The 25,731-nt window shown below is 41.2% G+C and overlaps 1 protein-coding gene across 1 annotated transcript in view; it reads left to right on the top strand.

Annotated features, from left to right (window-relative positions):
* Positions 1-25,731, top strand: part of LOC135224011 (uncharacterized) — a 248,225-nt gene that overhangs the window by 210,669 nt on the left and 11,825 nt on the right. The window contains exons 7-10 of the mRNA XM_064262935.1: positions 908-1,115; positions 3,600-3,731; positions 9,861-9,968; positions 17,626-17,791. Of these exons, the coding sequence (XP_064119005.1) occupies positions 908-1,115; positions 3,600-3,731; positions 9,861-9,968; positions 17,626-17,791 (614 nt within the window). The remainder of the gene's footprint in view (positions 1-907; positions 1,116-3,599; positions 3,732-9,860; positions 9,969-17,625; positions 17,792-25,731) is intronic.

Genomic DNA, 25,731 nt, shown 5'->3' with positions numbered 1-25,731 from the left:
GGATAATGTACAATAATTTGCCACCAAAATGATAATGAATTTTTATTGAAAAATTTTATTACTACTGTAATTACACTACCATTAAAATATATGAAGGGTTATCAAAAGATAAGTGTTAATGTGAGCACAACCAGTTGGATGTTTACATTTTGTCAGCTTACTTGCATACATAAAAATACGGAATTATTTTTCAAATATGCTAATACTAATATATAAGTTGTTAACAATTTACTATATCAGTTTATATCATAATGTGAATCTTTTTGTATATGTCAGTGGTTATTGCACCGAGGCCTAGGCCAGCCCACCAATAAGCGTCGCTTAGAATTCAAGGTTTGATTTTTAGAATGGTGATATAAGATGACCGCCAATTTTTAGGGGTGAATTTTAGGATTTAAATGTTGTCGTATGCACAGAAATTTATAGTACATACTGCAAAAAGTTGTTAATGTGTACTGTGCAGTGCTGGTCTGGCTGCAGCTGGAAAAAATGAGTGTTGTTAAGTAGTATGTATTTGGGAATGAGGCAAGCTGGCACTTGCTCTTAATTGGTATGAGCAAGGAAAGCAAATGGGAGGCTCTATGTTATGGTACATAGAAGTGCAGGCATACCAGTAACTGACCCACGCATCACTTTGATTAGTCATGATTATCTTTTTAATTTTTGAGTACTAAATATGTTTGGCATCCACATTATTGTTCATTTATAGCAAACAAGTAAACCCTATATATGAATTGAAGTATTTGGGCTATCTAAATTTGTGATTTTTATATTTTAACACCCAATTAACAATTTAAAATTTTTCGCTTTGAAATGGGAGAATAATTCTATAAACTTTGTAGTATTTTTGTTGTCACATGAAATTCATTATTTTTCATACTAAGGATACAACTGCATTTATATTCAGATACCTTCACTGGGCGAGAGGCATGGATCAGATATCGATAAAGAAAGACTTGCTGGAACATTCAAGCTTTTTGGCTTCCATGTGATGCATTTGGATAATCCTGATCATGAGCAGATTCAGCGATTCTTCAAAAATTTACGTGTCAGTCCAAAGTTGGCTGTCGTATCTTGTTTAGTTGTGTGTGTTATGACCCATGGAGATGAGTATGGTAATATAAAAAATTTTCAATTTTCAGTGCTGTTTTTTGAGGAATTCATATTTGAACATTCATATATGTATATTTAAAGCCCTTGGTAATTCTGATAATTGAACTTTGTTTTACTTATATAAGTTTTGGTATCAGATTATTGTTTCTGTAACAAGGAAATCTTTCATGCTTTGTTGTAGGAGTTAAATGCTTAACCCTTAAACGCCGACTGGACGTATTTTACGTCGACATTTTTTGTCTCTCGGGTGCCGACTGGACGTATTTTACGTCGACATACAAAAGTTTTTTTAAAAATTCGCGGAAAAATACTTTTAGGCCTACCAGCCGAAAACTCTTGAATCACGCGCCTTGGGGGATGCTGGGAGTTCACGGATCAAGGTGTTGTTTTGTTTACAATCATTACGCAGGCGCGCAAGCGCAAATTTCTTTCTTGCCGCACTAAAAAGTATCTGTGACACATCTCTGAAATTATTTCGTCACTTTGACATAATTTTTTTACCATTTTAAATTAGCTGTTACATGGAGTATTATATATGAAAATGTGCGCATTTTTATGTAGAATACAACCAAAAAATACTCATGATTGTAGCTTTTATCAGTTTTGAGATATTTTCATATAAATAACGATAAGTGCCAAAATTTCAACCTTCGGTCAACTTTGACTCTACCGAAATGATCGAAAAACGCAATTGTAAGCTAAAACTCTTATATTTTAGTAATATTCAATCATTTAACTTAATTTTGCAACTAATTGGAAGTCTCTAGCACAATCTTTCGATTTATGGTGAATTTATGAAAAAACTTTTTCCTTACGTCCGCGCGGTAACTCTTCCGAAAAAAATCATACATGTGATTGTGGTAATGTTTGCACCATTTTAAATTAGCCGTTACATAAAGTTTTATATATGAAAATGTGCGCAATTTCATGCACAATACAACTAAAAACAACAACCCATGGTTGTAGCTTTTATCAATTTTGAAATATTTTCATAAAAAATGATGATAAGTGACAAATTTTCAACCTTCGGTCAAATTTTGACTCTACCGAAAATGGTCCGGAAAAACGCAATTGTAAGCTAAAACCGCTTATATTTTAGTAAACTTCTTAAGCATTTAAACTTGCATTTTTCAACAAATTGGAAGTCTCTAGCACAATATTTCGATTTATGGTGAATTTATGAAAAAAAATAACATTTTCTTACGTCGCGCGGTAACTCTTCCGAAAAAAATCATACGTGCGATTGTGGTAATGTTTGCACCATTTTTAAATTAGCCGTTACATAAAGTTTTGTATATGAAAATGTGCGCAATTTCATGTATAATACAACAAAAATAGTTGAAGGTTGTAGCTTTTCTCATTTTTGAAATATTTGCATATAATCACGATAAATAGAAAAAAAAACCACGTTCGGTCAATTTGAACTCTACCAAAATGGTCGAAAAACGCAATTGTAAGATAAAACTCTTACAGTCTAGTAATATTTAGTCATTTATCTTCATCGTGAAACAAATTCGAAGTCTCTAGCACAATATTTAAATTTATGGTGAATTTTTAAAAAAAACTTTCCTTCCCTCCGCGCGCGGATTCTCCGCCACAAATCTCCGAAATGCGTAAGTCCCATTCTCGGAATATTTGCTCCATTTCATATTAGGCATTTCATAGAGTTTTATATATGAAAATGTGCGCAATTTCATGTAGAATAAAACGAAAAATATTTGAAAGTTGTAGCTTTTCTTATTTCCGAAATTATTGCATATAAAGAAATATATATACAAAAAATTCGACATTCGGTCAACTTTAACTCGTCAGATATGGTAAAAAACTGCATTTGTAAGCTAATATTCTTACAGTATAGTAATATTCAATCATTTGTCTTCATTTTGAAAGAAATTGGAAGTCTCTAGGACAATATCTAGATTTATGGTGAATTTTTGAAAAAAATATTTGTTTACATCCGCGCGTTACGAATTCATGCATTATTTTGTGATAATATTTTCTCTGTGTTGCTTTTATCGTTTTACAATGTGTTATATACCAAATTGATCGCCATTTAGTGTACATTACAACAAAAAAAAAAGTAACTTGTTACCTTCAACCGTTTTGCGCATAGCACGATTTGAATACAATTATATATGAAATTTCGTTTTTGCGCTATCATATATCGCATTATTTATATATGATAATGATAATTTGTTTCATTTCTGATGGTTGCATACTAAACTTCAGGCAATGACAAAAAAAGGAGCCAAAAATTAACTCTTAATCTTCAAAACTAAGCGCGCTGTGATTTTTTGAAAAAAATATTTTTTCCGCTTCTGCGCTCACTCTGAAACGTCTCCGGCACACGGGAGACATTTTTTTTTTTACCGCTTCGGCGTTTAAGGGTTAATATATATTGCTGGGACTGTAGTTAAGTACAATTTTTGAGTGCCTTGTGACAAAACAGCTGTGTGTTTTAAATATCAAAAGTTTCTTTTCAACAGATCAGATTTTCCTGCATGATCGGTCATGTTTGTCCATTACTGATTTGCGGAAACTTTGCTTCAGTCAAGTACTGCATGACAAGCCCAGACTATACTTCATCCAAGCATGTCGTGGAGAACGAGCATTGCAACGTAAGTAGTCATTTTACACAAATTTGTGTCATTAGGAGGTAATGGTATTTTCTATAGCTTATCATATACTATCAAGGAAATAGAGAAAAGATTGAAAGCTTATGCTGTAATCATAAAACAAAATTAAATTTTGCTTGGTTATCACCCTATGTAGTTACTTATATTGTTAAATTCAAAAGAACAATAGTTTTTCATTTAAAAGGAAAAAAAAACAGTTTAAAGGAACTCATTTTCTATTGATTTCTGTGATCCTTTCTTCCATCATATTTCCTAAACTGGATGTAGGTAAGAACTTTTTTGTTAATTAGTGTCACCTAGTACATAAGTATTTTGATAAATAATTACAATTACTATTCATTCAAAAACTAGTGGAATCTTTCCTAGTACATAAGTATTTTGATAAATAATTAGTTACTATTCATTCAAAAACTGGTGAATTATTTTTTTTAATATATGATAGTTAATGTGATTCTGACAGACTAGATAATCACTTCATGACAATAAACAATAATTGTATGGCATAAAAATTAAAAGCATTTATGATAGCACCATACCACATGAGTGTACAAACAATATCACCAAAAACAATTAATAACTCTGGGAAACCTTATTGAAAACTATGTCATTGCCATGACTGATGACAATAACGTGGATAGTTATATTAGCATTACCATATTTTTGTTTTAGTCTTAAAATTTTAACTGAATCTTCACAGAATTCACTCTTACATTCAGATGAATCATTTTATGCTAGAATTTACAGACACATTTTATGCTAGAATTTACAGACATAGCTAAGACAAAAAAAGCAGAGAAAGTTGGAGGTCATGAGTACTAATAAAATGTAACATGATTAGTAATTTTGGGAGTTAGAAGTCTGGCATCTTATATGAATTGTGCATGCTAGGGTTTTGTTAATTTTAAGATGTTCTGCATTTTAATGTTTTTCCGTTAGATAATGTAGTATTTTGAGTTTCAGCTAAAATACAGTATAAACTTGCTAGAGAGTATGCACTACGTACTAAGTTTTCTGGAAGTTTTAAGTTAGTAAATCTGGAAAATCATTTTGTTGATGTATAATTTTCCTCAAGATGTGAGTTCATTTACAACTAATTTGAAGACTTTCATTGGGAAATTAATTTTTCTATATTGAAGATGAACATCATTATGAATGAAAATTATTTACTGTCTTCAAAAGTTGTTGGTGTATATATTTTTTAATAATTCAAAATACATTATGTAGCTTTTATTTTTATTGCAGAGTCTTACCAAACAGTTATACAGCTATAGGTTCCCTACGAATGGTAGACAATAGATTAAAAACTTCCACAGTGGCGCAGCCATCGCTGACGTAGGTGACGTCATCTCCCTCCGCTCGAGGGAGCTACAGGTACAACTGTCCAGGTAACTATTCGTTCTCTGCCGGCTTCTGGTGAACATCGGTGGTTGGTGCAGACATTTTCTTCATTTGTTGGGAAGTATCTCTTACCAATATCGGTGAAGTACTCAACTTCGTGTTTTGTGGGATTGAAGCTAGTTAGCTGAATTTCTTTTCTGCAATTTTGTGGCTTTACCATCATGTCGGACTCTAGTCCTTCAGTAGTTAGGATTTGTGCCGGAGGGTGCAAAACTAGGTTAGTTAAACCAGTATGATATGATTCGCACTCTAAGTGCATTAAGTGTAAGGGTTGTGAGTGCTCTTGAGTCTTCTTGTGATGAATGCAAGGATTGGAGTGAACAACAGTGGAAAGTTTTTGTTTCTCACTCGGGGAAGGTAATTAAAGACAGGAAGAGGAAAGCAGCTCTTAAAGCTGAAAGTAAGACTAGTATAGCTGCTTCTGCTCTTTCTATCGAAGCACCTGCTCCTATCCATTCTTCTTCTCCTCTTATTATGTCTCCAGTCTAAAGTCCTCCTACTCCTGCACCTGTGACTCCCTTGTCAGCTTCCCGTGGAGTTTCTCCTGACATCAATGCCAGCCTTGAATACTGTTATGCAATTAGGTTTATCTGTAAAGTCTTTCTTGGAGAAGACTTCTAGTTAAGTGAAAAGTGTCACTGCAGTGCAATCTGAGGGGGTGGCTGTTTGTCCCGATAGTTCCCCTAGACGAAGGTCCCTGCCCCGCTCCCCTGCCTCGGGGAGAAGACATACCGGAGGTCCAAAGGAGACTGTTAGGGTTTGCCCACAGACAGTCGCTTCCTCCGTCGATCCTGTGGTGCGACAGCAGGATTCGACTAAACATCATTGGAAAGGTGTGTAATTCAGTAATAAGTTGTTGACAGAGTTGAGTGATTCGTTGCCGGTTAGGCGTTGTAAGTGGCATGATTCTTCAGCCTCACATCCGTTGAAGAGACTTGTGACTGAAGAGGTGTTCTCTCCACCCCCTGTGAGGAGAAACAGAGAGGTAGACAACCCTCACCCGTTATGTAGTGTAGCTACCTGGACTTTGCCTCGGGTCCTTACGACAGCGACAGCTGCCTTTGACTCGATTGTGGAACGGCCAGTTCTGAGTCTGTCGAGATCTTCGACTCATCAGGCTGTCGAAAGTCTACCTTCGTCACATGCGACAGATGCTTCGACTGGCGCGAGACCTCCAGAGTCGATCGTGTCGAAGTCCACAACCCCAGTTGCTACAACTACAACTCAAGAAGATGAGAATTCAGTTCCTCTTAGTCGACAATTGCAGGAGCTGATGACCTGGATGAAAGAAAGTAAACAATGTCTGAAGAACAATGAGTTGAATCCAGAACCTTCTCTGTCCCCTATCTCTCCGGATGACAAGGGGGCCTTAGAAGTGGACTCTATTCCTCTTTCATGCTATTCTAAGCTTTTACGCTATCTTCTGGACAAGTACCCAGATTACTTCGTAGTAGCCGCTCCCAGGTCGCCTGCATCCATCTTCCTAATGAGGAGGAGGAATTTCAATCCCCTTCTCCCAGAGCTCATACTTTCTAAGGCGGCGGCGAAACGATCGCTTCGTGATGTAGAAGACTGGTTAAAGGTCAAGAGAGAGCTCAGGGAAAGCAACTTAACTGATTAAGAAGAGGTATAGGCTCTACGTAACCAGAGAAGCGCCCTCCATGGGAGTATCTGCCTCCTCCCAGGAGGATTTCTCTGGCCTGGTAGATGCAAATAGAAGGTCCGCATTTGCAGCAGCAAAAATTTTCTTTACGTCACCCGATTTGGATCATTTGGTAAAGAATGTTTTCAAGATTTTTGAGATTATGAGCTTCTTGGACTGGACGATCGGAGCCCTCGCTATGTAAGTAGAGGACTGTCCTACTCTCCAGGAAGACCTTGCATTGGACTGGCTTGGGGTTTTGTTGTGTCCCGACAAATCAGTTCAGGATGGTTGCGATGAGCTGGCTTCTCTTTAACATTCAGAACTCTCAAGAAATGGCAACTCTGGTGTTCTTTAGTTTCAAGAGGAGTCACTTCACCTCAGAAGTCTGCCCTTTTGTTTGCGCCTCTCGACAAGAATCATCTGTTCCCCGAAGAGACAGTAGCCAAGACGCTTTCTGCATTGGAAAATAAATCGACTAATGACTTGCTCACTCAGTCTTCTAAGCAAGTTAAACCTTCGACTGTGACTCCTACCACCTCGGAATCGCCCTTGCAGAAGAAACCCTTTCAAGGGGGCAAGCCTAGACCGTTCGTCAGGCCTTGATCCAACTTACGACACCCAATCAAGTCCTTGATCAAATCCGACACCAAATCATCCAAGTGATCCTTCAATCCTTTGTGCTCCGGTAGGGAGCAGACTGAGCCTCTTCTGGGAGGAATGGAGTCGCAGAGGGGCAGAGCCATGGGTGATCCAAGTTCATTTCTCTCAAAGACACTCTGCCTCTATCCAGTGTTCCCATTGCATTACCTGCCTACTCTCCAGGCTCGGAGAAATTTGTAGCTTTAACTCGAGAGATAGAGGCTCTCATGCCGAAGGCAGTCATTGAGGAGATAAGCGACAGACCATCCCCAGGGTTTTATAACTGTGTTTGTAGTCCCCAAATCATCAGGGGGCTGGAAGCTCATACTGGATGTAAGTGCACTGAACTTGTTCGTTAACAAGACCAAATTGAATATGGAAAAGACTTGTTCGGTTTTGGAATCCCTTCGCCAAGGGGATTGGATGGTATCCCTGGATATGCAGGATGCATACTTCCACATCTTAATTCACCAGGACTCCAGGAAATACCTTCAGTTTGTGTTCATGGGCAAGATCTACCAGTTTCAAGCTCTGTGCTTCGGCCTCTCGATGGCACCGCAAGTATTTATGCGAGTGCTGACTCTTCTGGGGAAGTGGTTACATCTAAGTATCAGTGTCACTCTACCTAGACGACTGGCTTCTCCGCTCCTCTTCGGAAAGTCAGTGTATGAAGGATCTCAAGAGGACTCTTTCATTATATAACTCATTCAGTAGGTCTTCTTATAAATGAGGAGAAATCTCAGCTAATACCAACTCAGAGCATTCTCTGTTTGGGGATGACTCTGAACTCTCAAGTTTTTTTTACTTTTCTATCACCGAAGAGAGTCCAGTCGTGTATGGAAGTAGTCCAGGACTTCCTGGACCGTGAGTCCTGTTCCACCAACCGTTGGACCAGTCTGTTAGGCAGACTAGCTTCGGTGGAACAGTTTGTCAAACTCGGAAGACTGCACATGAGGCCTCTACAATTCTTCCTGAAGGCATCATGGTGCAAGAAGACTCAACTGGACTTGACAGTATTCTTGATTACAAACGAAATCAAGGACACATTTTCCTTGGGACCCATGGTGGCTGCTCAACAAGTTGTGTAGCTTACCCAGCTCCTTTACTGGACAAGGTAGCATCTCATCCTTGTGAGACTGCATGAATGGAGAGTGAATGAGAGTGTGACTAGCTTCTCTTCCTCCTCTTTTTCTTCCCTCTCCCTGCGGGCAGAGGGTAGCGGTCGTCACCACGCTGGACAGGATGGCAATGCAGGTAAGCTACATAATCGAGCTCCATTCTATCCTTTTCATTAGGGATAGAAGCATTTATCCGTCCCTTCCCTAACAAGGGGGGAAGCGGACACCAGTGAGAGACAAACCCAATACTTTTTATTTGGCTCTTACATAGGACCTAGTTCTTGCTTGCTATTCATAAGAGGTACACTTGCCTCCCTCTTATGAATTGATCCAGAGGTCTGACCACTGATCTTGCAGTACACATTCCGATCAGTTGGACAGAGGCTAGGTTCCCCCCCTTTGCTCTTACGACCAGGGAGGGAACCCAGGTTGGGTAAACGCCAGTCTGTTCAAAAGACTCGGATTCCACTCACCAATAAGTGAGCCTTCCTTATGTAAAGGACTGAGGGTTTGTATTACTTGTCAGAACAAATCACAATTTTTGGAAGTAAATTGTATTTTTCCTAACTATACAAACCTGAGGTCCTTTACATATAATCCCACCTCATGCCACCCCTCACTCTGTTCCTGGGCCTAAAGCCAAGTGAAATGTTCACCTCCAGTCGGGCGGGACTCCCGACCATCGGACAAGCAGTTACTGCCGAACTACCTTGTTAGTAAATCTTACAACTGGTCCAGCTGGCGCTGAATAGTAATTCCTTATGTAAAGGACCTCAGGTTTGTATAGTTAGGAAAAATACACTTTACTTCTAAAAATTGTGATATTAAGCTTACATCCAAAGCCCCCCATCCTTGCAATGGGTAATCAGCTGTATAATTGTCCGGTAAGAGACTGCAATAAAAATGGAATTTTTATAATAAAATGAAATTTTATCGCATACTTACCGAACAATGATTAATTAAAGACCTCCCTCCCTCCCCTCAGGTGGATGGCTGGGCAGATCGAATTGATGTTACCTGGACAGTTGTACCTGTAGCTCCCTCGAGTGGAGGGAGATGACATCACCTACATCAGCGATGGTGGCGCCACCACGGAAGTTTTGAATCTATTGTCTGCCATTTGTAGGGAACCTACAGTTGTATAGTAATTGTTCGGTAAGTATGCAATAAAATTTCATTTCATTATTAAAATTCCATTTTGATTACTTAACCTATTGCACATTTATAGTGGAAGTTATTACAGTCTTAAGTTAGGAAAGTATGCCATGTCAGCTTCTGAGACTGAAGAGCCCCTCTCATTTTATTATACAGCCATATTTCTCCAGCAAGATGTCTGCACTGTAGCCCATGCAGAGAGTAACTGCTTAATTTCAGCTGCTACTGTTAAAGGCTATTCAGCTGTTAGAAGTCAGACTGCAGGTAAGTTCCATTATGAGCAGATCTTTTTGAATGTTATTTTATTTGTATGTGGATACAAAATAAACATATATGTAGCATGAATACAATAGTGTATTAGATACAATATTGCTAATACTTTATAATTCTGTATTTTTACGTTAGTACAAATGTAGCACATAGATTGTAGTAAGCTGGTAATTTATACCATACATAATTTTTTCCAGGCATATTCCAGAAATCTAAGCAAGCCCAAACTGGGCTAAGTTTAATAGTTTTTGTATATTGCAAGTCTGGGTTTTTCAACCTCCATTTATCCATTTCCTTCAATAAAGTTGGGCTCTGGGGAACAAGAAAAGTCATTGCCACTTTAACTTTAAATTGGAAAATCAAATTCATAGCCTCTATGCAGAAAACTTCCATCTTTTAATTGCAAAATCAAATTCATAACCTTTACGCAGAAAGCTTACCGTCAAACCACACAGTAGTTACATATTTATATTAGTCTTTCATACAATTTGGCACATAATTTTAGGGAAACGTAGATCTTATATAATATGAATTTCCCCAAAATATGGTAGAAAGAAAGTAATGTTGTTCAGTCCATATGTGAAACAAACCCTCGGTCTTAACATTAGGATAAATCTTCAGGTGCCAGCTGGATACCAGCAAAGTTAACAAAATTGTGTATGCAAGGAACCATTGGCACCCATGCTTGGTCATAAGTTATGTGGGACCACCCACATACCCCTCAGCAACCTATGACCACGCTAGTTACTCTTTTACTGCCTTTAAGAGAGGATGTGTTTTTCTGTTTTCTTTAAAGCCGGGTTAGTTTGCCGTAAGAAATAGAGGAGTGCCAGGGTATCAGCTGCTTCCCTTGTATGCGATTCCTAACATCGGTGTATGCAGATCGTCATCCTACGTGTAGTATGTGCAGAGAGAACGTATGTACTATGACCAATTCCTGCTCTATATGTCGATTTTGGTCGATGGAGCAATGGAAAGGGTTTTATGAGAAGGGTCAGTACAAAGGGAAGGAGACGATGCCATCTTAAGATGGTGATTCGTCTTCATCTGTTGTTTTGCCACTTCGTGATAGTGTCACTTCTCTAGAGAGGCCTGTTCCATATGTTTCTCCTTCTGTACTGGAAGCTTCCCATATCTCTTCTTGTTCATGATCCCCGTATACCTTCCACTTTGGCTGAACAGAATATTTTGGAAGCGGAAGAGATAGAGAATCAGGAGTTTCTTCTTATGCAGAGGTTATTGATCTGATTCATCAGTTCAGTAACCTTTCATGGAGGACTGAAACCCTTTCCATGATTGCTCCTACTGGGATCAAAGCTCTTTTAGGACTCAAGAAAGATGTTAAGGTGTCCTACAAACTACAGTGCTCCATTCATGCAGTCTGTTCTTCATGTTAATGCACAGATTTCAGGGGCAGGATGACTCTACAATCAAATAGAAAATTCAGGTTTCTTCCTCCCCCTGTTCTGAGACATAGGAAATATTATTCAACATCTGTTATTCCTTTGTTGAGTAGACATCTTATCAACCCAGATGTTTGTTTAAGACCAGGTCTGACCTTAGACCAAGTCAAAATTGAATGGCATTCACTTACTTGTCAAGAGACTACTACATTGGAGTTAACAGCCTCTTCTATATTCCAGACAGCTTCTTGGCTAGATTTACAGTCAACAGCTATGGCTAAAATGACCTCTTCTGATTCGACAAGGAAGTCAGTGGCTGAGACAGCTTTTGTCAGACGACTTCAGTATGGTTTTAAAGCTATCTCAACTTAACCAACTTAAGTACCAACATTTGGGCTAATATCCTGTTGATGATAAGAGATGCAGCTCTAACCAAGTTAAAGCCATGCTGTTGATGTAGACTCTTTATTATCTCCATAATGGGGATATTTTAGTCTCAATTTCTGTAACCCAAGGACAAACTGGGATAAGCTATTGATGAAGGAAGACATATTCAACAAAACCCTCAAAAGAAGGTACTGAGGCCTACTCCTGCCCCTAAAACTACTCCATTGACTTTTCCAAGGAAGAAACCACCTCAACAGTCCTTTCAGAATCGATCTTCAAAAGGTAGAGGAAATAGGGGCAGAGGAAGGGATGCGAGACCATAGGCTGGGTGCCTCTTCCCACTCAGTGCTACCAGTGGGGATGCCTGACAAGTCATTGGGCTGTGCGGCAGAGATTCAGAGTGGATGTCCTTCAAGTAGGAAATCTACTCTCTTGTGGACTTCACCTCTGAAACCTTCTTTCACACCTTTCTTACACCCCTGGTCTCAGAAGCTCCTCATTTTGCAAGAAGTGAGGAAAATGATGGAGAAGGGAGCTGCGGAACAAGTATCGTTTCCTTCAAGGGGATTATACAGCAGAATTTTCCTTGTTCCAAATGGCTATTGGAGGACTGTGATAGACCTGTCAACTTTGAATCTTTATGTCAGGATGATGAAATTCAAAATGGAAACTCTAAGGACAGTCTTAGCAGCAGTCAGAGATGGGGATTTTATGCTGACCATAGACTTTAAGGATGCAGACTTCCAGATTCCAATCCATCATTCTAACAGGAAGTTTCTAAGGTGCATGGACGATTGACTGGTCATATCAAAGTCCAGAGAGAAGTTACTTCGGGACAGAGAACGTCTATTTCAATTTTGTCACAGCATTAGGATAAATCCAGAGAAGTTGAATCTGGATCCCAGTCAAAAGATTATGTATTTGGGGATGATTTATAGAAACAGTAAAGTCCAAATCTTTTCTGTCTGATCAAAGAATAGAAAAGTGCAAGAATATGGTGTGTACCTTTCTGTCAAGAACACAGTCGGCAAAGCAGTGGCAGGTAGTTCTGAGCATTCTAACTTTGCTAGAGAAGCTGGTTCCTCATAGAAGGGTACATCTGTGATCTTTGCAATGGAGGATGAAGAAGTTTTGGTCTCCAGCAGTAGATCATCCATTTATGCAGATCCCACTGTTGACAGAGGTGAGAAACAATCTGCTGTGGTTTGTTTATATGGTGTTTTTACTTTGCACAGAACCAGTGGTTGTTCAGCAATGGGACCAATGGCTTTAGGTGACTTTCAAACCATGTCGAGAGTGAACTTCTATAACCAGAAATACACATCTCTCAACACCTCAAAGGAATGCCTGAGAATCGAACTCATGGCCATCGAGGTGGCAGGCAAAGACCACACCGATCACACCACTGAAGCATGATCTGCTGTGGTGGACAGACAACAGCAATCTTATAGTAGGGGTTTCTCTTCAAGAAGCCTCTCTAGATCTCCTCCTGTTCTCGGATGAGTCGGCTGAGGGTTGGGGCACTCATCTGGAGGATAGCATAATGATTTTAGGAGACTTGAATCAGCAAGACAAATATAGTTGGAAGCAGCATTCCTAGCTCTGGGAGTTTCAGGAGAGAGTAAAGGGACATTCGTGTTGATGTCAGACAATGCTAGAGTAGTGGCATTTATAAACAAGCAAGGGGGTCTAGTATCTTGACCACTACATCTTAGGGCAGTGTAGCTACATCAGTGGGTTGTAGACAATAGACAACTCGGTAGAGATCAGGGCCAGATACATTCCGGGAAAGAGGAATGTGATTGCAGACATGAGGTGGTGCCAGGTAGGATGTTTTATCTTGTTGGGAAGACCAGGGATAGACCTGTTCTTAACAATGTACAACAGAAAACTAGGTATATTGTTCAATGGTTCCGTACACAGAGGCATTGGCAGAGGAAGCCCTGCAACATCCATAGGACAAGGTGATGAGGTCCCAGAATCTTAGGATGACTCTAGTATCTCCTCTATGGCCCCTGGCAGTATGGTTTCTGGACCTGTTATCTCTGCTGGTAGAAGTTCTGTGAGAGCTACCTTCCTGGCACAGTCTATGTCAACCCCAGTGGACAGGTACCACAAGTCAATGCAGTCCCTTTCTCTTCACAGGTGGAGGCTATCAAGTAGTGTCCTCTGTGAGTGAGAGGTTTTTCTCAAAAAGAAAGTCGTCAACACATGTGTGCCATGGAAAGTGGTCTGTCTACTGTCAGCGGTGTTAAGGGGGCCGGCCGGAACCCCTATATATATGGTGGTATAGGATGAAAAATTCAAAGTCATGAAAAAATTCACGGAACTTCATATGGTAATTGAGAATATGTATACGAAATATTTCGTCAAAATTCCTCTTACTTTCGTAGTTACAGGGTAATTAGTAAACGTAACTCAATAAGCCTAAAACATTCATCAGAACAAGAAAATGCAATATTTCTTCTGTTATCGTAAATTTTGATAATTATTGGCAAAGAAATTGTGAGAAATGGCATCTGTAGAGATTCCGTGGCTCGCAGAAGTGAGTATCTGGTTCAATCATGAATCAGTTGGACCATAGACTTCAAGTAGGTTATGCGTTCGAATTTCACCTCGTGACATTCGCTTGCTTTTACGTATGTTTATGTATGTTTCAGCAAGAAGTTCATCATGCCAATGAGGAAAAGACAAGGAAAACATCTCGCTAACATACAGACGAAGAAAAATCCTTCAATTATTATTACAGAATATCATAATATACGCGTAGTTAGTGAAGAGAGAGGGGAGGGTTGCCTAGTAACGCCCCCTTCTTGCCTGACAGCACACGTCACACTGTGCCCAAGGCTACGATCTTTGAGCAAAGAGATCTTCATTTATGATAAATAACGTAGTTTTGGTTTTTTAATACCCAAAATGGAATATGAAATTCATAATAATCATGATTTATTAAATTGTCTTTGTAAAAAGAGAGTACACCTTCAAGTTTCACCTCTGACATTCTCTTGCATTTACGTTTGTTTATCTTTGTTTCGGCAAGAATGTCATCATGCCAAAGAGGAAAATACAAGGAAAACATATCGCTAACATACAGAAGAAAATTCGCTGTAATAAGCCGAGTTAGTGAAGGGGAGAGAGGCTACGATGTATGAGCAAAGGGATCATCATTTATGATTAAATTATGATAAATAAAATAGTTTTGGTTTATTAATACACAAAAAAGAAATATACATTCATAATAATCATTATTTATTAACATTGTCTTTATAGAAATACGAAGGAAAACTTTGAACGCCCGTATCTCAAAACTATACTTATTGACCTTCAAAATCTATCTCCTCACTTAGTTTTAAAGCTATAACATTGGAATTTGGTATATAACTCAGAAAGACATTATAGAACAATCAAATAGAGCCCTTTTTTCCAATTTTTGTTTCGTCTTTTTTTTATAAATTTTTTCTCGTGATTTATAGTTTATTTTTTTACCATATTGAAAAATTCATATCTAGCAAAAAAAAAATTACTTTTAGAAAAAAAACTCTCCATTTGATTGGAGGTCGATATCAGGTCTATATATGGTAGTAATCCCAGGTCTTAATATTAAATATCAAGGGAGGAGATAGAATTTGAAAAATGGTTATTTTCGGGATAAAGTGACCTGGCGTCACAAAACCGAAGGTCAGAGGCGAAAATCATATGTGGTTTGGAGATGTCCCAAGTCACCTTATTAAGTGGTATGAATGTCAAAGTCCTGTCGTTAAAAAAGGGCATTAGCCGGCCGGCCCCTTAAAGACGCGGTATTTCTCCACCCAGATATTCTATTCAACAAACGGCTGATTTTTTTTAACATTCCTAAGAGTAGAAAAACATCTTTCTATGTCAGTCAGTCAAAGTTATAGGGCTGCACTAGTTCTGGTGCTAAGGATGAAAGACAGATATTTCTGCTTTTTGGGAAATATCTTAAGTTGATTAAGAGCTTTGAGCAGTTCTTTTCCCTTAGAGAACTCAAATCTCCTAGCTGGGATTGTTCTATTCCCTTAGAAAACTTAAATCTCCTTGCTGGGATTTAACTCTGGTATCGTCTAGCCTTACGAGGCCTCCCTATAAACCGTTGTGAGAGGCTACAGATAGAAACTTGACCCTTAAAGCAGAGGTTGGAAGTCTGGTTTTTCTAATTTATTCCAGACTTCTTTTGAAGTCTGTGGATATGACCCTAATGGAATGTTATGTCCTGTCAGAACACTACATGCCTATTTAAAAATTCAACATCTCAGACCAGGATGTCGAAGGCTTTTTGTTAGAACAGGCCGGGTCAAGAAAGAATTGTCCAAGAATACAGTTTCGTTTTGGTCGAGAAACAAATGAATGTTTGTTCGACAGAATAAAAAATCAGATAATGTCATGAGGGCAAGAGCCCATGACATTACAGGTCTGAGCTCCTCTTTGCCATTTAAGAGGAATATGTCTGTCCATGGAATATTGAGAGCTGGTTCATGGTTTGTTGACCATAATTCCTTGGACACTTTCATTTGGTCCAGTGGTGGCTGCTCAACAAGTTGTGTAGCTCATCCAGTGCCCCTGGTGGGTCAGTTTGTATCTGGTCTAAGATGAAGGTATGAAAGTGAAATGAATGAGATAATTGGTCTTTCCTTTTCTATTTTCTATCTACTTCTTTAACTGCGGGCAATAAGAAGAAAGTGCTGTTATACGCTGGAATGGACAGGTGAGTGAAGTGGTCAAGCTGTTAAGAGTGATCATTAATGTAAGATACTTATCAGTAGCAAGAGGAGAGAGGAATGATAACAATCAGTAGCAAGAGGAGAGAGGAATGATAACAAACCTACATAAGTAAATACATTGGTTTGTTAAAGAACAGATAGCTTTTATCTTCCATAGATGCAGTGAACTATGACACTGTATAGAAACCCAGAATTCTGAATCTAGGATATTCATATATATCTTGGATTCTGAAGTATAGGATATTTATATATATCTTGGATTCTGAAGTAGAGGTAATTTTCTTAAAATTCTTTTATTTGGGATATTGATCAAAGGTGGCAGACTTCCAGGTGGTTAATAGTATTTACCTCCCATCAAGTGTAAATCTATCCTAATGTTAAGATCGAAGATTTGTTTTGTATATGACCAGATGACAAATTTGTAATCAATTTGTAATTTTCATAACTATCAAACCTGAGGTCTTAACATACAAAGGCCCACCTCTTAACAGTTAACCGGGGTTGGAAGAATAACTGGCATGGTCATGGGTTGCCAAGGGGTATGTGGGTGGTCCCACATAAATCATGACCAAGCACAGATGCCAATAGTCCCTTGCATACACATTTTTGTCAAGCTTTACCGGTTTCCAGCTGGCGCTAAAAGATTTATCCTAATGTTAAGACCTTAGGTTTGTTAGTTAGAAAAAATACAAATTGATTAAAAATTCGTCATATCAGACTATTTTACAGTACCATATTTTTATAACACTTTTATAGGAATTACGTATAGTGTTCTAATAAGTATTTAGTAAGGTTTTTATGAGTTTTTGCTGTGGTATTTTTGCCATTTTTGATTTTCTCAACCATGACCTGCATATAATGGAATTTGAGTGTTACGCTATTGCACGTGTATCAGAAATATTTTTGCCTTTGCATGGGTGGCAAGTATTGTTGCCTAGTATTGGTTTTGTTCTGAAATCAAAACTTTTTAAACTGTCCTTTGAAGTTGGTAGAAGCATGTAAGATGCACAGTACTGTAATGCCAGTTAATGAGAATTTAATGCATGGTTCTGTTTTAAAGAGAATTCAAAAGGCTTACTGTCAGTGAAGTGCAACAAGACTGAATTTTAAACATTGTTGCAGGGTCATGGTACATCACAGACCTTTGTCAGGCATTGCAGGAGTTTGGTCATTTGGTACCCATTAAGACGGTACTTCATAGGACAAGGGAGACTTTGATGGCTCGTGTTGGTAGCATGAACAACAAATTTGTGACTCAGCTGTCAGAGGATAAAGACACATTAACAAAGTAAGCTCATGTTCTTCATTCAGGATATTTATTAAATATATTCTATGTTAGCATTTTGATGTATGTACTTACTGGATGTAATTGCTTAATGTGCATCTGCCTAAAGTTGAAAGTGGTTGCAATCTATTAAGGTTTTTAAGCTTTACCTCATCTTACTAGCAAACTTTGATTTTATTAATTTCTGGAAATGTCACAGGTTATATTATTCTCTTAGTGTCAGAACTTTTATATATCACATTGTGAATCTTATACAGCAGTGGTGGGCAAACTTTTCAGTGTAAGGGCTGCATCAGCACGCTATGAAAAGTCAAATGGCCGTACCTTTTAAAATTGGGCGGTGCTCTTCAAGATAATACAACATATAGACAGCATGGTTAATGAAACAAATTCAGAATCCAGCACAAGCAATTCAATGTATCTTGTCACAATTTTGCTTTACAGTTTGTTTACAGTCTGGGCACAAGGTTGTAGGTAGAAACACTCATCACTGCATTTAAGTTTTTGTCTGATATCATGGACTTTTTCTTGATCTTATGTCTTCATGCAGGAAAAACTCTGCTCACAGATGTAAATGGAACCAAAACTAGAGAATAATCTGGCAGCAAAATTATTTAAACATGGAAAACATTGAACGGATAGTGAGTTGTAAAGCTCTACTAATGGTAAGGAGTGAAACATTTCTTACAGTGAAAGATCAGATTAAATGTTTAACAATTCAAGCTGTAATTCATCAGGTGCTACATTGACATCAGCAGAGAGAGAAGTTAATAAATTGAATTTTTGTACATGAACTTTCCTGTCAGACATATACTTAGCTTACGTCTCTGACGTCACGACAGAATTCAAAACTCGCGGCTAACGCGACAGGTAGGTCAGGTGATCTACCTTACCCGCCGCTGGGAGGCGGGTGTAAGAACCATCATACCTTTCTTGCCAGATTTTTTCTGTCGTCGGTGTCGACCACACCCGTTGTCGGTACCTCTTGACAGTTGGATTCTTTTCTCGTTTTCGCCCTGGATTGTTTCTACGGACTTTTGGTGAAGTACCCGATCTTTTGGCCTGGCTTTCGCGATTTGTGGACAGTTATTGGACTTTTCTTTGGATTTTTCTTGGATTCATGATGTCTGATGTTGATACTAAGAAAACTGCTATGTTTAGAGTTTGTTGTATGACTGATTGTAAGGTGAGGCTACCGAAAGCTTCGGTAGACCCTCACACGGTATGTTTGAAGTGTAGAGGGAATGAATGCACCTTTAATAACCCTTGTAATGAATGTGAAAAGCTGAATGAGGATGAATGGAAGTCTTTGTCTTCCTACTTGAGGAAGCTTGAAAAGGATAAAGTTAGGAAAGCTTCTTCCAGGAGCAGTAGTAGATCTCGTATTAGCGAGTTGGATGTAGATAATCCTATTTTAGAAGTAGCTCCTTTGTCAGTTTCAGCTCCTGCTCCCTGCACCGAAGCCGAAGATACGCCTTCGGAAGTGGCTTCAATGAAAGCCACCATTCGCAGTATGGAGAGGAAAATCAAGCAACTAGAAGGTAAGAGTGATTCCAATAGTGATTTGTGCAGTGAACCCAGTGCAGTGGAGGGTGCGTCTGATCGGCGCCCTAATGCTTCCAGGCCTAGACCTCTTCTTCCAGACTCCCAGTCCAGTGGAGGAGGAAAGTCGAAAGCCGCAGGAAGGTTAGGGAGCATCCCCAACGGTCAGGCGTCCCCTCGGTAGTTCCTGTTGATCGTTCCCAGGCTACCTTGGATCACTCCAAGAGAGAAATTTTGCGCCAGTGCTTCTCGTCGTCGCCTTCCGCCTTCTCCTAAAAGAGGATGGAGCTCTTCGGAAGCCTCGCGCCCTTCGAAGAGAGCCTGGAATGCTCCCTCGCGCCCGCCCTTCCAGCCCTGAAGTTTTTTCGGAAGAGCCTGACGGTGGAGCGAAGAAGCGAAAGAGATCTCAGGAGTATCGTTCACTTTAGCGGAGATCGAGCCTCTTCTCCTGTTCACGAGGTTGGTGAGTTCTCCTGCAAGGGTGGTTGGCTAACCTTCAGGGGCGCAGATTTCGGCTCTGGCTGGCTCTCTTTACGGGTCTTCTCGGCGCAGGAAGGACGTCTCGCTTCCTGTAAAGAAGTCCAAGCTCCCCTCTCCTGACTCTCGCTTTTCGACGGAAGAGGCGCGCTCAACTGTTCGTTCGGATTCTCGCAGGAGGCTCTCTGCTTCGGACAAGATCAAATCTGCGTATAAGCGACATTCGCCTGACAGACAAGTTCTCCTTCAGACAAGGAGCAAACTGCGCGTAGGAGATCCTCACCCTACAGACGCTCTTCGAGACAGGATCGCTCCCCTTGACGGGCGCCAAGAGCCTAGTAGGCACTACTCACCTCGTAGCGCTCCTCGTCTCGCCTCCACTCTCCGGCTGACAAGCGCCCTAAATCGGACAGGCGCTTTTCGCTGGACAGGCCGTCAAGAGCTTGTTAGGCGCGTTTCGCCTGGCAGGCGCTCTTCTCCTGACTTTTACTCCCGCCTCGAGTCAGGCGCCGAGAGCCTAGCAGGCGCTTCTCCCCTGGTAGGCGCCTCACCTAGTAGGCGCTCGTCGCCAGAGATTCTCTCGCCTCGGTTCAGGCGCCAAGAGCCTGGTAGGCGCTTTTCGTATGACAGGCGCAGTTCGCCTGGTAGCCGCTCTCCTTTGGATAGGCGCCAAGAGCCTGATAGAATTTCTTCTTCATACAGGCGCTCTGCACCTGACTGCCGCCTGACTCCTATTAGGCTTCAAGGATCTGGGAAACGCACTCCTCCAGACAAGAAGGATGTTGCAAGTAGACACTTGCCTGAAGCATTGTCTCCAAGACGTATACGTCTATCTGCCTCTAGAGACTCCTTTAAGAATAGTCGCGCCTCTAAGGATCAGGAAGGCTCTTCGGCTCAGGAGGAACAGGACCCCTCAGAAGAAGAAGGAACAAAAGACGCCTCAGTTTCCTCCTAATAAGAAAACTTACCAGAGTTACTCCCTTGCAAGAGTTTGGAGATATTCTTTCTCCTGTGGCTCCCCCTTCTCCTCTTTCGTTATTCTCCACTTCGAAGACGTCGAAGGTTTTCGTCTGTGTTAGGATGAAACCTACTGTTTCCATGAGAAGGCGTCTGAGAGGTTTTGGAGAATGGCTCCTTTCGAAGGAAAGAGAAAGGGAAGACGGTTTTTTCTTTCCCTCCGTCTAAACTGACCGGCAGATGGGATTCTGGTACGAATCGGGAGAACCTTTAGGCCTCGCTCTCCCTTCGTCTGCGGACGTCGGACTTCTCTTCATTAGTGGATGCTGCTCGTCGTTCCGCCCTCTTGTCCGCCAAGACTACGTGGGATGAACGAACTTGACCACTTACTGAAGGGAATGTTCGAGTCCTATCTGGAAGTTTTCAACTTCCTTGATTGGTCTTTAGGTGTGCTGGCTAATAAGACCAAGACCCCAGATGCTCTGTCTCCTGAAGATCTTAACTGTGTACTCACTTGCATGGATAAAGCAGTGAGAGACGGATCGAGTGAAGTCCTCCTCACTGTTTGGAGCTGGAGGTGCTTAAGAAAGGTCGGTCTACTGTTCGTTCTCACGAAGGCAGTGTCTCATGCACAAAGGGCATCGCTCTTGTATGCTCAACTCTCCTCTTCTGTTCCCCAAGAAAATTATCCAAGATGTATCGAGTGCCCTTTCAGCTAAGGCTACTCAGGACATGTTAGCCCAGGCGGCCAGGAAACCTCGCTCTGTCTTCCAACCCAAGACCAAGAAAGAGACTCCTCTGAGACAGGGAGCCCTTTCGAGGAGGGAACCCGCTGTCAGAGGTTCTGCAACCAGAGGGACTAGATCTTTTAAGAGAGGTAAAACCTTCTCGAAGTCAGTCAGAGGGAAGAAATAGCGGTCAAGGACTCCAGACATCAGTGGGTGCCAGACTACTGAAATTTGCCGACGTCTGGGCCCACAAAGGGGCGGACATTGGTCCCTATCGATTGTCAGAAAAAGGATACCTCATTCCCTTCTCGTCAAGACCACCATTGACGACAACTCCGAGGGAGATTGGTAGCCAAGTACAAGGACCCCATCATGAATCAAACCCTTTCTCTAGCAGTAGATCTCATGCTAGAGAAGGAGGCTATAGAACTAGTGAAAGATCCCCGCTCTGCGGTCTTTTACAACAGACTGTCCTAGTTCCGAAGAACTCAGGAGGATGGAGACCGGTGTTGTATGTAAGCGCCCCTGAACGTCTTTGTGGAAAAGAGGAAGTTCGCCATGGAGACAAACTTCATCAGTGTAGCGGCTCTTCGTCCAGGGGACTGGATGGTGTCTATAGAACCTTCAGGACGCTTACTTTCATGTGCCGATCCATCCTTCTTCACGGAAGTATCTACATTCATGATGGGAGGAAACATCTTCCAATTCAAGGCCTTGTGCTTCGGCCTATCAACTGCACCCCAAGTTTTCACGGGGTTAATGAAGAACGTGGCGCAGTGGCTACATTTGGAGGGAGTGAGGGTGTCGCTTTATCCTCGACGACTGGCTAATCAGAGCAGAGTCTCAAGAAAGATGTCTGGAGGACCTTCAAAAGACCCTTACATTGGCAAGTTCGCTGGGACTTCTGGTGAACTTCCAGAAGTCTCAATTAATCCCCAGTCAAGAGAGGATCTATCTGGGGTATTCGGATAGCTTCTCTGGCTTTTCGGGCTTTTCCGTCGCCAGAGAGGATAGCTCGTTGCTACGAGAAAATAACGACCTTCCTAGAGAAAGATGCATGCACAACGAGGGAGTGGATGAGTCTGCTGGGGACACTCTCCTCGCTGGAGCAATTCGTTTCTCTAGGAATGTTGCATCTCAGGCCTCTACAGTTCTTCCTATACCAGAACTGGAGGCGTCTCTCCCTAGATCTGGAGTTCTCCTTCAAGATCTCAAGAGGAATCAAGAGAGACCTTCGGTGGTGGAAACGACCCACTTCGATTTGTGGAAGGAATGTCTCTCTACATGCCGAACCCCAGCCATGTGTTGTTTTCCGACGCATCGGAGGCAGGTTGGGGGGGGAGCGACACTCGGGACAAGAGAAGTGTCAGGCACCTGGAAGGGGATCAGGTGTCCTGGCACATCAACAAGAAAGAGTTGATGGCAGTCTGGATGGCATTGAAGCCTTCGAACCCCACGTCCGGAATGCAGTAGTGCAGGTCAATTCGACAACACAAACAACAGCCTTGGCGTACATCAAGAAACAGGGGGGGGGGACGCACTCCCTCTCCCTGTACGAAAACAGCAAGGGATCTTCTGCTGTGGTCTCAAACGAGGAAAATCAGTCTTCTCACCAGATTCGTACAGGGAGAAAGGAACGTCAGGGCCGATCTCGCTGAGCAGGAAGAATCAACTCCTGCTTCCGAGTGGACCCTCCACTCAGAAAGTATGCCAAGACCTGTGGAGAAGATGGGGCAGACCTCACATCGATCTCTTTGCAACAGCAAAGAACGCAAGAATCGAACTTTATTGCTCCCCGATCTCAGACCCAGGAGCAGTTTCAGTGGATGCGTTTCTCCTAGATTGGACAGGGTTAGATTCGTACGCCTTTCCCCCCTTCAAAGTACTAGGACAAACCCTCAAGAAAATTTGCTATCTCGGAGAGGACAAGAATGACGCCTAGTAGCTCCGTTCTGGCCCGCCCCAAGATTGGTTCACAGAGGTACTGGAATGGTTGGTGGACTTTCCAAGAGCCCACTTCCACAAAGACAAGATTTGCTCAAACAGCCCCACTTCGACAGGTTATCACAGAAACCTCCCCGCTCTCAATCTGACTGGCTTTCGACTGTCAAAAGTCTTGTCAGAGCGAAGGGGTTTTCGACAAAAGCTGCTAAGGCTATCGCCTCAGCTAGAAGACCTTCGACCCTTAAAGTCTACCAGTCGAAGCTGGGACGTCTTTCGCCGTTGGTGCAGGAACAAGAAGTTTTCCTCTTCCAGTACCTCTGTGACTCAGATAGCAGATTTCCTAGTTTTCCTCAGAGAAAAATGCGGTTTGGCAGTATCTACTATCAAAGGATACCGTAGCATGCTGGCTGCGGTGTTCAGACATAGGAATTTAGATCTTTCGAATGAACAAATATCTTCATGACCTATTAAGATCTTTTGAATCTTCCAAGAAAACTTCGAACGAAGTTCCAAGTTGGAATCTGGATGTGGTTCTTCGCTTCCTGAGGTCCGCTAGGTTTGAACCACCACATTTAGCCTCCTTCAAAGATCTCACGAGGAAAGCTCTCTTTCTCATGGCTTTAGCATCTGCTAAAAGGGTTAGTGAGATTCATGCCCTAGAAGGAAGGAGTAGGTTTTCAAAGGAGATTCCGTGGTTTGTTCCTTCCTTCCTTCGTTTTTAGCAAAAAATGAGAACCCCTCAAATCCTTGGCCAAGGAGCTTTGAGGTTCGTGGTTTGTCTGCCCTAGTAGTGGAGGAAAAACCTGAAAAGAACGCTTTGCCCTGTTAGGAGTTTAAAATACTACCTTCAGAAGAAGAAAACCCTTAAGGGCATTGAGGACAGACTATGGTGCTCTGTAAAGGACCCCAGCAGACCATTGTCGAAAAATGCGCTGTCTTTCTTCATTAGAAGTGTTGTGAAAGAAGCACATGATCTTGTGATGAAGAACATTTCAAGCTCTTAAAAGTCAAGGCTCATGAAGTGAGAGCAATAGCAACTTCCTTGGCCTTTAAGAAGAATATGTCTCTTCAGAATCTGATGAAAAACTACATTCTGGAGATGTAATTCAGTATTCGCCAACCACTACCTAAAAGACGTCAGTATTACGTATGACGAGTGCTTCGCGTTAGGCCCGTACGTATCGGCGGATTCGGTGCTGGGGCAGGGAGCTGGAACATATCCTTAGTAGTTTTTTCCCCTTGTTTTTTTTTTTGGTAATTGAGTTCATATGGTTGTATGAAAAATGATGCAGGTAGGCATCTTTTTTAGTTTCGTAATGCTAATAACATTAGTTTGGTTAGGTGATCGGATTTGGTTTGAAGCTCCCTGCGTTGGTAGTGGACAGGTTCTGTCATAGAAGAGGGCGAACCCCCATTGACATGATCCGACTTGGATTCTACTAAGTAAGCGGATATCAAGTCCCATTAGTAGACCCAAAGAGTCTTTTCAGCTGTAGGTCACGCCCTCGCTGTAGCTCTTATGGCTATGCAGACTAATAGACAGTATCTATGAAGTCTTCAGCCTAAACAGGTAAGAACCAAGGTTATGTTTATCCTACAAGTGTGTTGTTAACTTTTCTTTGTTATTTTCGTCTTGTTACCCTCCACAAAGTGGTGTCAATAAGCTAAGTATATGTCTGACAGGAAGTTCATGTACAAAAATGATATTGTTATTTTTACAATAAAGTTTTGTGACATACTTACCTGGCAGACATATACGATTGATGCCGCCCGCAGCCTCCCCTCAGGAGACAGGTATAAGATGAGAAAAAATCTGGCAAGAAAGGTATGATGGTTCTTACACCCGCCTCCCAGCGGCGGGTAAGGTAGATCACCTGACCTACCTGTCGCGTTAGCCGCGAGTTTTGAATTCTGTCGTGACGTCAGAGACGTAAGCTAAGTATATGTCTGCCAGGTAAGTATGTACAAAACTTTATTGTAAAATAACAATATCATTTTATCTCAATCTGTCTGAAATCCTCTAATCTTCTTTCAAAAGTCTTTGGGCAAACTTCTCAACTTATCCCAAATGTTTTAACATTTGCAGGCACTTTCTCCTTTCCCAACACACAAATTTATTTGTTTTTTAATTTGCCGCAGGCTTCTGCAGGCTGCACAGAATCCTGGGGGTGCCCCTGGGCTGCAGTTTGCCCACCACTGTTATATAGTATGGGAAGAAATTGCTTCAGCTTCAGAATTACTTAAATCTACCAACTGCAATATCTGTAAAAGCCCATGCCTTTTTTACTAAAATTG

The sequence above is a fragment of the Macrobrachium nipponense genome, chromosome 10 (assembly GCF_015104395.2).
Source record: "Macrobrachium nipponense isolate FS-2020 chromosome 10, ASM1510439v2, whole genome shotgun sequence".
Lineage (NCBI taxonomy): Eukaryota > Metazoa > Arthropoda > Malacostraca > Decapoda > Palaemonidae > Macrobrachium > Macrobrachium nipponense.
The sequence above is the reverse complement of the archived record's forward strand: the minus strand, read 5'-3'. Positions and strand labels throughout refer to the sequence as shown.